This window comes from Pangasianodon hypophthalmus, chromosome 18 (assembly GCF_027358585.1).
Source record: "Pangasianodon hypophthalmus isolate fPanHyp1 chromosome 18, fPanHyp1.pri, whole genome shotgun sequence".
NCBI lineage: Eukaryota > Metazoa > Chordata > Actinopteri > Siluriformes > Pangasiidae > Pangasianodon > Pangasianodon hypophthalmus.
Genome location: NC_069727.1, coordinates 18240045 through 18253548, shown reverse-complemented (window position 1 = coordinate 18253548; position 13504 = coordinate 18240045). Strand labels below are relative to the sequence as shown.

The following is a 13504-nucleotide window of genomic DNA, read 5'->3' as shown; positions in this document are numbered from 1 at the left end:
CTTGTGCGAGCGACATCTAATTACAAGCGGAAGGCTGACTCACAGAGAGCCTTATGACAGTGAATCACGGCTTCACGGTGCGTAAACACGCGCATAAATTCATCCTCGTGTGCTACGTGCTCATGACTAAACTAGCTTCAGTGTCGTCACGTTAGAAAGCGTGAGCGGGTTACGAGCTGGCAAAACGAAATTCAACACACGTAAAAGTGGGAATGCGACAGGTAAACGCAAACGAGTTGGTCTGTGCAGTGCTTTATCTGAGCTGCAGGACGGCGGAGGTCGCGCCTCGGTCATGGGCGGCGTAAAAACAATCGTTAAAGACGCAACTTCCAACCGTAAAGTTTGTACACACTGAATAACTTGGTCCGGCGGCAGCCCCTGAGCTAATGTGTGATTTCAGCGAACCGCTAGAGAACAGAGACTTGAGAAAATCACCGGCAGGCTGTATGCACCATTTACTAAAACTGCTCAGAAGTGCGCTGGTTAGTTTGCAGTCGAAAAGCAGAAAGCAGCACATTTGCATAGCTGAACATTTTCCTCAGCCAGTGCGTTGATCATTGTCAGACTCTAAGAAACAGTTTTGGATCATTGGTTCGATTTGCGAGTTTTCAGGTTTTTGCAGGACCCCGGTATTTAAGGTGTAAAATTTGCGTGAACATCTTTCCCGCACAAAAACCAGTTGCATTAAAAAGTTGCGCCCCAACGCAGTTTAATCATGAACACATTCATTTACCGTAGCTTTGCATTCGTATTTCAGTTAAAATACCACAACACGAGACGTCAAGAGACGGTTGTATGCTGGTGATAATACAGGCTACGTCCGAAACTGCAAAATATTCTTTTAATGCACTGGTGTGTCAGATGCGTCCTACAGGCTAGTATTTATTATGCGGTTTAGGACCTAGCTACAGAAGTGTGGAGAAAAACAAAAGACAAGCCAATGGCACTGACTTGCTGCGGCTTCCTGGGTCTGCCCGGTCCTCTCTTCGGAGGCTCGGCGGCCGGAGCGGGCTGCTCGCGGGATCCCGAGGCTTCGGCGGCTTCCTCACCGCGCGCGCTCATTGCAATGACTCAGAGCCAAACGGGGAAGTTCCTGTAGATCTGTGCTCCTGCAGCGCGCGCGCTCCGTGTCGCGCACCGGACGTCCTGCTGCAGAATTACGAGACGATGGGTGACGGGGGATCCACTGTAGTCTGAGCAAGGTCTGAGAATAACGGTAATGAGTAAACCACGGCAGGTAAGACGTTAGGGATGCAAAACAGAATCTAAAAAGTGGGCCTCGTGATCCTGGAGGTGTCGCGATTTGCACGTGCTGCCCGCTTGAGTATTTGGCACACGCAAGAAAAAAAAAAAAAAAAAAAAAAAAACACGTCTCCTCTTTAGAACCGAGTGGGGGTGGCTATAGTCATAAAATAAGAGAGCGATCAATAAGAATGTTGGTGTTGTCCGTGCGGACGAGCTCGAGACATTTGCAGAGGGAAATCGGCGCGCTGTCAGATCTGCGCGCTGTGCTCAGTGGAGTTCCCAAAAAACTTCGAGGAAAAACTTTTCTACACGGGTCAGCTTAGGAAAAAACATTCGCCTTTTAAATGCATCTCTGTTGCCCACACGGAAACAAGTCCACTAAGTGGACGGGGCTGTGGTATATATATTATTTAAAAAAGACGAAAATCACTTTTCCCGTGGGTGGATAATATGGGGAGGGAGGGGGCACAAGAGGCGCAAAAAGAGAGGGAGAGAAGGGAAAAAAGAGAGAATTGGACGGCTGCCACATAAAACATGAGAAATTCTGCGAGGAGAGACCACATCGAGACAAACTCACGTGTCCAGCACCATTCATGTTACTGGACGCGATCCAGAGGCTTTAAAGAGACCAAGAGAAAATGCAGGTTTTAATATTAGCCATTACTGAGGTCATTTAATAATGGCTGCTTAGTTTCATGCAGAGAGTGATACAGTAGCGTAACTTGATCAGGCGTGCTCTGAGTGCTCGTTTCACTGTCAGGTATTTATTTCATACGCAACAATCAATTACCTGCATGGTTTATGTAGATAAATTGATGATTAAAAATTAAATATTGCTGACATAACGCATTTATGAGAAGATAACTAACTACTACTATTACTACTACTACTACTACTACTAATAATAATAGTAATAATAATAATAATAATAATAATAATGAACAAAGCAGAAGTGCATTAAGGCTTGTGCTTTAGCTGGCTGGTGCAGCTGCATGTGTGCATGGAGTGAAACTTGCACACGGACCTCCAGCAGTCGGTGGGCTTTGAAGCGGCCCGCCCATCGGCGCGCGGCGAGATCAATTACACAAGAACAACAGGGCCTGAGAATGAAGTGCCTTACGTGGAGGCCCTTTCCCACGATCTGACCGAGCCTGCCTGACAACAGGGGGGACGGCAAAGTCCTCCCCTAACCCTCTGCACACCGAGTCCAGCTCAGGCTTGCACTTTCTGAGACAGCAAAAGGGAGGAGAAATAAATGAATAACCAAAACACCTAAAATCAAGGGAAGCATACTGAGTGTACCTAGGTGTGTTATTGTTACTTTCCGGTCCAAAGTGTCCTTCCACATCTGAAGACCGTTTTTATTAGGGGGAGTGGAAACGGTGTGGTTGACTTCGCATAAGAAGTCCCGAGTTTCCTGTGAAAGAGAGTGGGTTCATTTGTCGCTGGTATTCAGTTCATTCATAAAAAACAGCCCCGGGCCCCCCGTCCCCCGGAGAAGGCGGACCAGAAAGGAATTTCGCCGCGCTCTTCCTGAGACCCCGCCCCCGCAGACAGACCGGCGTCGCGAGCGCAGGCGCGTGAAACGAGGCCAATCAATAGGCACTGCCGCAAACCACTGCTGAAAGTCCTAGCGAGATCGATTACGGGCCACTCGAAACTTTCGTGAAGGCGGAAGCTCTTGACTCAAATGCACACATTGTGCAAAAAGGTATTTTTCTCCCTAGGTTAAAAAAAATGGCGCTTTGGTTCCATTAATCATCAAGGATAAAAGAGTAAAGACTGCAGTGAATTTTTTTTGTGTGTGTTCAGTGGGGGTTGATTATTGCACGTGTTTGAGACAGCTATATATTCCCCCTCAATCATCCCAGTTAAAATGTGAAGAAGAGAACAAAGCACTATTTAGGTGTAAAAACAAGGAACTTCTGCACCTTAAACATGGTCTTTGTGCTGAACATAGATTTGTCCCCCCCCCTTTTTTTTTTTGGACAGCGGAGAATAAATTGTGGAGGAACTTGTCCACTATGGCACACTAAAAAGAGACCAGCCACAGACCCTCACTACCCAATGTCAATTTTAACCATTTCATTGTGTTCAAGCACAGCCACGTGAGGTACATTTATGGGACATGGGACTCAGCTGCTGAAGCCCTACTGCTACACCAGGCACAGACTGTTAAAAGCCTTTTAGCCTCCAGAAGCAGGGCTAGCAAGAAGAGCGAACAGAAACGAAGGAGCACCCCTGCACACGAGCAAAGTTATTCAAGACCACAGACAGTGAATTGCAATATTGTATTCTCATCCAAGAACTTGTTTTGCAAGCTTTTTAACGTTTTATTTTGGGTCAGAGTTTTAAAGATACCGAGCATTGGCTTTCCAAAACTCCTCGTCTTTGCATAGGAAATTAGCAAATTAAATATAGAAGTTGAAGGGGGAAGAAAATGCATCCAGATGGTTGGCCACCCCATTGCCTTGGGTGGGGGAAGTGGCATTGGAGCACCACTGACCACACAGTGGTACTGTCTGTGTAGTAACAAGCACAGGAAGGGGTTATCTAGGGCCAGTTGCAATGCTGGGGAAGGGAGGGAAGAGGGGTGTTAGACATCCCCCCAGACCACAGAGACAAATTATTATCCTGGGCTGCTTTTCCCGTTGACTCCCTTCTAAGGTCACATGGACATCTGGTTGTCTCCCAGGCCACCTTTAAGGGACATGGGACAATGTGTGTGAATTCAGAGTCACTCCCACAGGCTGAAAATGAGCGGCCTGGTGAGCAGTAGGGATAGCTGCTCCGTGCAGTCTGCAGGCTCTCATGCGCCTAATGGAGTTGAGAAGGGCAAGGTGAAGGGAGCTGGTCGAAGTGCAAATTAACCTCCGTGAACTCATCCTGTACTTTGGGAAGTGTTTCAGGGAGGAAGCTGGTATAGTGTTCTGTGCTCGGGCCAGGAAAAAGGTGTTGTTTGAGAACACACACACGCACACACAGTCAGTGGACTCTTCTCATTTTCTCAACATGACTTAGGAATTGTGTTATTGTGAATTTTGTAGCTAAAAATTGTGAATCCAATTTCACGCAAAATTCAAAAGAATTGTTTTTTTTTTTTTTGTCTGAATTCATATGAATGAAGCCATAAGGAAAGATACAACTATTAACCCAGACCCTTACCCTAACCTTAACCTTTGTAAATTTCCATACAAATTGAGTTGTGCAAATTTATACGAATTTAACGACAGATGAATTTTCAAATTTAAAGTGAATGACATCTCCATACCTCTCCATACCTCTTGAGTCCAAGCTTCTCCTCACTCACTACTTGGGAGTCCAGAAGCATTCATTCAAAGGCTCGGACTTTGGCTCAAGTTACGCAGGTGAAATCATAATCTCCTTACATTCTCAGACCCTGAGAATCTCAACTAAGGCAATACACACTTCCCAGAGACCTGTGTTTGTGCACAAACAAAACACACAATGGCCTGCAGCAGGCTGTTTGTGGGGTCTCCTGGGCAGGTGAGGGGGCCAGACCACAGGTAAACCTAGGGTGTTATCAGCTTTGTCACACTATCTCACATTCACTGTGTTTGTGCTGTTGATACGCTCATGACGACAGGGCGGGAAAGCCCACGGCCTCGGGTTCATTCCATGAAGTCATGTGATTGATTGGTGTGTTTTGGAGTAGAGAAGCAGAAGGCAGTGTTGAACTCTGCACAGCAGAAAAGGCCTAATATGTAAAAGAGATTGTAGGATATGGTATTCAGTATAAACTCTGTATGGAGACTTTCACAACTATATAACCATTTTAAAGATGGGTTTCAGATCAATAGCGTGGAACTTGTGTTGAATGTTGCATCAAATTTTGGAGGTGCATGCAAAGAAATGCTGTAGAGCAAAGCTGCCTTCAAAAATAATGAAATTAAATGAAATTAAACATTAAATGAAATTTAATGTTTCTACATTAAAAAATACAGTAAACAGTAATAAATGAAACAAAGTCAATATTTGACCCTTTGCTTTAAAAAATAAACAGTATCTGAGGTGCAGTGTGTGCAGTTTTATAAGGAAATGAGCTGTAAGTGTTACTGAGCATCTTGCAGAAGCAGCCACAGTTCTTCTGGAGACTTTGACTGTCGACTCACTTCTTATTTCTGCAGAAAATAAAAATCTATAACAAAGTTTGTACTAAAAAAAGAAACAGGGTGCCTAAGACTTCTGCACAGTATTGTACTCCTGTCTGTTTTCGTATTCAGATTTAAACCGGAAGTGGACCTGGCCTGTACTGGAATGGGTTTTTTCCCAGTATGTTGTATGAGTAGGGTTGCCAGGTTCCATGTATAATGTCTGGGTACTGTAGATATATACTGCAAATCAGAAATGCGCACCACTGTTAACTTATTTTCCCCAAAAAAATAAAATACGTACCTTTTCACAAGCCTAAACACCTTGGGCAAGATTCAATGTTTGTGCAGTTTTTCAGCTGTAGTTGGGGTGGGAAATTTGCTGAAACCCATGAGATTCAGCGAGTTGTTCTCTGAACTCCACATTAAGGAACCTCGTGCCACTTTCTTTTGTTTTGTCCGGTGAGATCCCAATTCCTTGAAGCTGGCAAGCTTTCCAAAAAAACAAAAAAACAAGAAAACAAACAATACTCCATCTATTTGTTTAGGACGCATTACTGTTCAATCTGAATAATGTAATTGTAATCAGTTACACCTCTATTGTGTAACATACAGTAGCAGTCCATATTAACCAAGTGACAAATAGCTATAATGTTTATACATATATGTTTTTTTTTTTCAAAATCAAGACATATACTAGGAACACATATACAGACTCGTATTGACTCTCACTCATGTCCAATGAATTTTCCAAATACCTTTGCTCACATCTGCTGTGTCCATGCTCTCATTGAGCACCATATTATTCTAATTTAGCTTTATAAAACAGGTGTTGTGTGACAGGCCAGAAGTTAACCAGGTTAACTGAGCAGTGGCACTTGACCCCAGGAGAAGGTCAGATGTAAAGCTGAGCTTATAAAAGATAGGGCTATATGCGGGACATTCTTCAGTGAGGTAGTCATAAGGAGAAGCGGATGTCACATTGGCATGAGAGAGGATAAAACATCTGAGATATTTTCCCTTTGTATCATGTTTAAACCATCTGATCCACTGCTAAAATCATTGTTTTACAGATTTACTTTGCAGATATCATGTGATTATAATATACTGTAGATAATTACATGGTGAAGTTTGAAGTAATATGAAAGTTTTTTTGAAGGCTAATGGTTTGTGATCTGCTGGTATGTTGGATGACAGAATAGTATATAATGTCAAAAACTAATTACTTACTCAAACCAGGCACTGCTGCATCTCTGCAAAAAAATCTGCAGCTTTGAAAAAATATATCTACAGGAATTGTTCTTAAATAGATCTTGGAAGTGAGAGATTTAAAAAAAAAACAGTAATATATGAGAGACTACGAACATTAAAAGCTCGCAGAGACACTTAAAATATAAATATCTAAAAAAGTGAATTTTTCTTTTTAAATTTAGAATTTTTTTCTCTCGTAACAGCTCAGAGGATTATCATTATGCTGAGACTGGCTCTCTGGTTCTGTTTCTGTGCAGTAGCGCTGCTAGTACTGACATATCTCACTCTGTTTATTTCCTGAGACGGCAGTATTCAGGAAATCACCAGCAGAAAACCCTAGTGACCGTTGAATTTGTGTTTCCAGAGACCTAAAGGTAAGAATTCTGTCTCCACACCCTATTGGAGTCAAAGTATTTGTAACCCAAAGCATTTACCTCCACAGCCAAGGCGAGAACTACTGCGGGGTACTCCAACGAAGACAAAAATCAACCTTCTCAACTCAAAATATTAACAGACCACGAAGACGGGCTGAAGCTTCTATTATTTATGGACAGATTTACAACATCTTGGATGAATACAATATGCTGTTTTTCAAAAATCATTAATTCTTTGAATTATAGTCTCTAAGGCATTTTGCTTAAACTATCAATCACAGCTGTTGATTATATAAACTAAACTCTTCTCATGTTAGATTTTGTTCTGTTTGGTCACTTGCTCCTCTTCACCAGAATTTTTAGCATATTCACAGATGCTTGTAGTATTTTTATAAAAGAGCCAAATAAACAGGCTTTTAATGATTTATGATGATTAATTAAATGTAAGAATTCTGCATATAGTTCCTTTGATATTCTGCTTTGGAATGCATTCACACTAGCCCAGCCGAGTAATCCAACATTTTTCACTGAGATAATGGACAATATTTCCTACAGTGTATTTATGAGACTGTTCGGGGAACTACCTGGCGGGTCTGTCTGGGCCTCTCAGTGCCAAGTCCATGTGTTTGCACTCTAGTGGGAAGCTGGCAGGCCAAAGGCTCCATCTGCTGGCATAAAGGAGAGGAGGATGCTTACTTATCAGATCTACTGATGCTAAACTGTCTCATGTCATTTGATAATTCTTGTATTGCTACCTCTAAACCCCTAGACTGGCAGCACAGTTGCAGAATCTGAGGGTTTCTCAAGCAAGGCTCAAAGACAATGCAGTTCTTGTGTTTGGATTATATTTGAACTGGTCTATGTACAGCTCCTAGCTAGGAGGGTTAGGAATGTGGCCTCTAACCTGAGAATGATGGACGTAGGAGATTCATGGTGCACAGAGAGAGTAGGAAACAGGACAAGTGCTAACTTTATTAATGTGTCTCAAAATTTCAGCTTTGAAATGTTGCCGTGCCTGTGTGTAAATGTGCAGCCCCACCAATTTTTAAATGCATATATAATGGAGGTTTAAAAATCTCACCATACAAACGAACAGCTTAAAATACTTCGCCACCACTGTGAGAGAAACGTCTCTGAAGAAGCTTTTAAGGAGTGACCTCTTTCTTAGGCTACTTTTTCCTTGTCTCTTTATATTCGTGGATAAAGGGTTCTGGCACACTAGTTTGCTTACACTGTAAGCGAAAAAATGGGGAGACAGCAGTAGCTGCCACTGGGTCATGCTCTCCATTATTCAGACTTCAAAGCACACAGAATACATGTCTCTCTGGTGTCATGGTGGATTGACATTTGAGTGTATACACTTGAGGATTCCCAAGGGTTCCTACATAGACCCTTATAGGGACAAACCAAAGAAACCTTTAGGGTGCTAGAAAAGAGCTTCTTGAGCTTCTTGAGCTTCAACCAAATCTTGATTAGAAAAAAACAAATTACTGGCTTTGACCTAACTCAAACTGATATGATTGTAATTATGATTTGATTATAGAGATGACAGGCAATGATTATTATATAACCAGCCCCTGTCATCCCTGTTTTTGCTTATGTGATGGCTCTTGCTCTTGGGAAAGTAAAAATAAAAATGCAGTAAAATAGATATTATGCTTATCACCATTATAAATAATTTGGACTGTTAAAATATTGCAAGAGACAACAATCACTATAATTCTTATTTATTTATTTATAAAAAAGGAAACAGAAAAGGAAAGGTTTATGTAAAACAGAGGGTTTCTCTTTCAGAGACTGTTCCAAGGAAAGACCCCTTTTGGGAAGCAAAGAACTCTTCATAACCATTCAAACCCTTGAGTAACCCCTTTTTTTTCTAAAAGTCTAGTGGCCTTATCTCTAACTTTCAGTGCTATTTTACATCCAGATTCCCAGAAAAAAGGTAGTACATTGTACTTTTCATGGTACATATGCAGGTCGTTTGGTCACTGAGGTATTCTCCTCAAGGGTTATGTGAGTGTAGCTTTAGTTACAGGAACATAATTGTAGTGAAACATATTTAAAGTACAGTTGGACCTTTCTGAGGTCTTTAGAATTTTAGACAGATTTTTGTCATTTTGCTGTGCATTGATATATTCCGTTGTTTAACGTGATAAATCATTAGCTCAAATGTACTCCAAAAAGTATAATCGTTTCTATAATACAGACTGAACATTTAGTCAATTCAATTAACTGCATAGCTGCAAGCACGTCAAAACAAAACACAACAAAACAAGCAAACATATATTACATATATTTACTTTAAGGATATTTAGAGATGTAATTTGACAGTAATTATTTAAGGACCGATTTGGTTACTTTGATGGTACATTTACACTCTTTGTACCGTGAGGGACAAAATGTACCTGTACAGTACTGTTTTTTTTTTCTTCAGCACATAGAGTCGCTGCAAAGAAATTCTTTCTCTGCACACTGTTCCATCACATGGCAACAGCAATCGCAACCTGCTAAATGTACATGTTTGTAAAATTTATGAATGGAGCAAGTTATGGTTAGAACAAAATGGCTGTTCTTCTGGTGCCTGTGCCGAACATAACTGTGTGCAGCAAACCACAGCTCTGTGAGTTTTTCCTAAAAGGCAAATGGTTTTCCAGAACAGGAAACCTTTTCAGAGGCAGCCCATCTCTTTGACACACACACACACACACACACACAAACATAAACATATGTGACATGCAGACACACACTCTCAACCCCATCTCTTTAACATGCGCAGTCACATACCACACAACACACAAGAAACACTTCAGTGTAGTGCTAGTAAAGTCTGTTCTGTTCTTCGATTAACTCTCTCACACTGACAAATTTATGGAACCTTGGCCTGAGAGACAGGAAGTGTTCAAAAGAAAGTGAATGGCCCACTAAACAGTCCCGACCACCCCAAAAAACATTTCAAGTGAGTCAGTCACTGTGAGGCTGAACTGCCAATGCGTGAAGCAGATTCTCATCTGGCGAGAGAGAGAGAGAGAGAGAGAGAGAGAGAGAAGCTCCTGACCATAGAGTTTTGTGGGACAGGAGGACATTAATAACAACATAGCCTCATACATAATTCAATCAAGAGGATATCACACTTGACTTATGCTATAGGCTACGATCTACTGAATTTTTAGAGTAACCCTGGAATAGGCAGTCGAGAGTCGACAACTTGCAGTGATCCAGTGTACAGTCTTGGAACTTGTTATGAGCAGTTTTAAATGTACCATTGTTCAACTGTGTTCCATAAACAAGATCATCATGGTGCACATGTATTTCTGATGTAGATTATCTACTCCATAATCCCCCTTTCCCTCTCCAAATCTTTGGATTATATCTTACAATAGAAATGGTTCTGTATGTCATAGATACACTGTCTGCTTACACTATGCTTACACTATGCTTTTGTTTGCAGAAATATATTAGATTTAATTCTGATTGCTATAAAATAACCAGCCCAATTTGACATAAAGTGGTAATCCTGTCACTAACTGTCCTGTTTTATGCTCCTTCTCAAATGAAAATGTTCATGTTTGTGCCCCAATGGACCTCGATTAGCACTTGTTGTAGCACTTGTTCCCATTTTTGACCACTAGAAGCAATAACAACTCAATGGAGCTAAATGTTTTTTGTTCACTCAAAATAGGTATATATCTTATATTAATATATCAACAGAATTTAAAATGTATGGAGTTGTGAATCAGGAAACTATGAAGATTAACATTTGTTGAATGGCTGAGATATATGGTGACCCATCTGCCTCTATGGATGAGACACCACTGGAGAGAGGATCACTGGAAACAGTAATAGATTGCATTTAACAAAGCCAAACACTCTTTAAGGTCATCATAATATGCATAATATAGTGGCACCATTCATATAATTTTACAGTTTTACAGCCTGCAACTATTACTTTGACCATTATATTGAGTGTAGATCAAATATTACTAGTTTGCAGTAGTTGAATGATGTTTTTAATAAATGCTTTCCTTTTTGTCACAGTCTCCAAACCGAAGTGTTTGTGTTCCTGCGTAATCTCAAAAATCAATAACCTTTGAGCTCCGCGTTTGCCCAGACTGCAGTCTTAATAGAGTCAACAGGCTAAGCTGTAGGTGCAACCAACCTGTTACCTGTTAACACCAAAGTACCATTGTGTCCAGGAAGACATGCAGATAATTAGCTTGAGTTATTGCTCAATAATGGGATTAGGGTTAGCTTTATACCAAGTATGTGAATGTTTAGACATTTGTACCCACTTATACAGATAAACATGTTCCTTTCAGATCTGTAATGAGCCTTTATCTGTGTGATCTAGAAATGGTAGCTTCACTGGTTGAACTCTGTGCCTTTGTTTGGTTGGAGGAAGGACATGAGGCTCATTGAGGTTAACACTGGCAAAGCCAGAGGGAATGTCTGGAATGTGACAGGGTATTAAGGAACTGAAAGAAGGCATGGCTGGGTACAATGGGGTCACTACCTGCATGGCACCATAACTCACTTTAACCCTACATCTCAACAATCAATAACTTTGTACTTATTCAAGGGAAAGCTTTTCCCTCGGTACCTTGATGAGCGAATGACAGAAGAGAAAAAAGAGAACAGAAATGACAAAGAATGCAAAGACTCCCACAAAGACTAATAGCTCTTTTTTTTTGCTCAACAACTTTTAACAATTTTCATTCATTTGTTGTCTACAAATCATATAGCTTTTAAATGAATTGTGTAATTATGCCCAGTTTACCTTTTTTCCAAGTGTATATAGGAAATTATGTCTTAGCAAATTTCTGCTTTTTGGGTAGTTGGTGAATATTTATACCACAGCACTGCTGAATTCTCTAATCTGATTGTCCAGAAGGTGTTGATTATCTTTCCGTAACAGCATCTCTAACAGTAGTGCTGTCTGTAAATGAAATGACAAGTTTATATTAATGCGCTCATTCAAATACATTATCATTTCTATAGTAACAACTCATTCACAGGGACTTGTATGGCAGAAACCTCACATAAAATAAGCCTAATAATAAATGGATTAAAAATCAATTTTTAATGGATGTTTAATCATTGATATGGTGAAGCTGTGAGAAGATGTTTATTTAACATTTATGGAGGAGTCTCCAGTGCCAGCGCTTTGTAATGGTCAGTAAGTTTCCTGCCACAGGAAAGTTCACTTTCTCTGTAACAACATAAAACTGTGTTTTTTGTCTTATTATCTTGAAGAGAGATTACAGTAGAGGCTGGTAAAGGAACAACTTTGTACAACATTAGTCCATGACAGGGTGGTATATACCGATACCACTCCAAAATCATGTTTTATTCCTTACTTAGAGGATTTTAAAAGTTACATTTTTAAATTGAAACAGTTTTTTTCTAAATCTCTCTCCTGTCTGGTGATCATACTAATGTGATATTTGTCTATTCGAGCTTTTCTTTAATGACAAACATTTCAGGATTGAACAGAGGAGTACTAACTGTTATGTCAAATACCAAGTTCTTTGGTTTGTTTAGTGTAAGCAGTGCCATTTGCCTGCGATAAAAACTCTTTGGCCCATCAACTAATGTTTGCATATCCAGGAGAGGAAAAAATGATTAGCTCCTTTGTCTGTAAGATCAAATGCTAACAACCACCTAATCTCACTTTTCAAACAGGCAATCTCAAGAATTTGCCAGCAGCACATTCACAATGGGCCTAAGCCAATAGATGATGTAAAACAGGAATGGGTCACAAAGAAACATCTGCCAAAGGCAATGAGAGAGAGAGAGAGAGAGAGAGAGAAAGAGAGACAGCAGATCAACCAAAAGTTTAAATTACTTGCTTGAACAGTGGACTGCTTAATGGAAGACGATGAGTCTACAGAACTCAGGACTCTATAAGAAATGCAAAATGAAAATATAAATAAGACCATGTTCCAAACTTTTAATATATGTAGGCTTACTCTGTGCATCTAAAAGCATTACAGCATTATATCAGTGACATGATCTTAGCTCAGCAGACATTTATTTTGTAAAATATTGTGTTCTATGTTTGGTAATATGGCACACAGAATAACCCAGACCAAATATACCAGACAAATATACCAGACAGTGACCTATTAAAATGGCAGTTCAGTGTATACGTTAAGGCTCTGATGCATATTGTGTAAATGAATGGCTTCTCAGTGTGCCTGCCTGGGTGACCTTTGGCAGCAGTATGTTGCCGGATTGCTGTACACAGGGAGACTGAAAGAATGCTCTTTCTGTGGGACTGCTCCAAGATTTGTTTTGAAAAGAAGCCAGAAGAAAGTCTGGGAGACTAAGTGGAAGCAACTAAGCAGCAGTGACATCCTCTCTTGTATATACTGTATGTGCAGCAGGTATTCAAAAGGCAGTTGTCTCGCTGCAATCAGGTTCTTTGCGTAGTTTCTTTTAATTTTTTTCCACTCATGAAATGCTACGCACACGCTGTGTAGTGTAGTATAGCAACTCCCGTATGTTTACATTACTAAATGAACT

General features: G+C 40.6%; 1 protein-coding gene across 1 annotated transcript in view; it reads right to left on the bottom strand.

The window, feature by feature from the left end:
* The window catches only part of hmga2 (high mobility group AT-hook 2), a 29822-nt gene extending 28146 nt beyond the window's left edge, over window positions 1-1676 (bottom strand). The window contains exon 1 of the mRNA XM_026922594.3: window positions 952-1676. Coding sequence (XP_026778395.1) covers window positions 952-1062 — 111 coding nt within the window. The 5' untranslated portion in view covers window positions 1063-1676. The remainder of the gene's footprint in view (window positions 1-951) is intronic.
* Between the last annotated feature and the right edge of the window lie 11828 nt (window positions 1677-13504).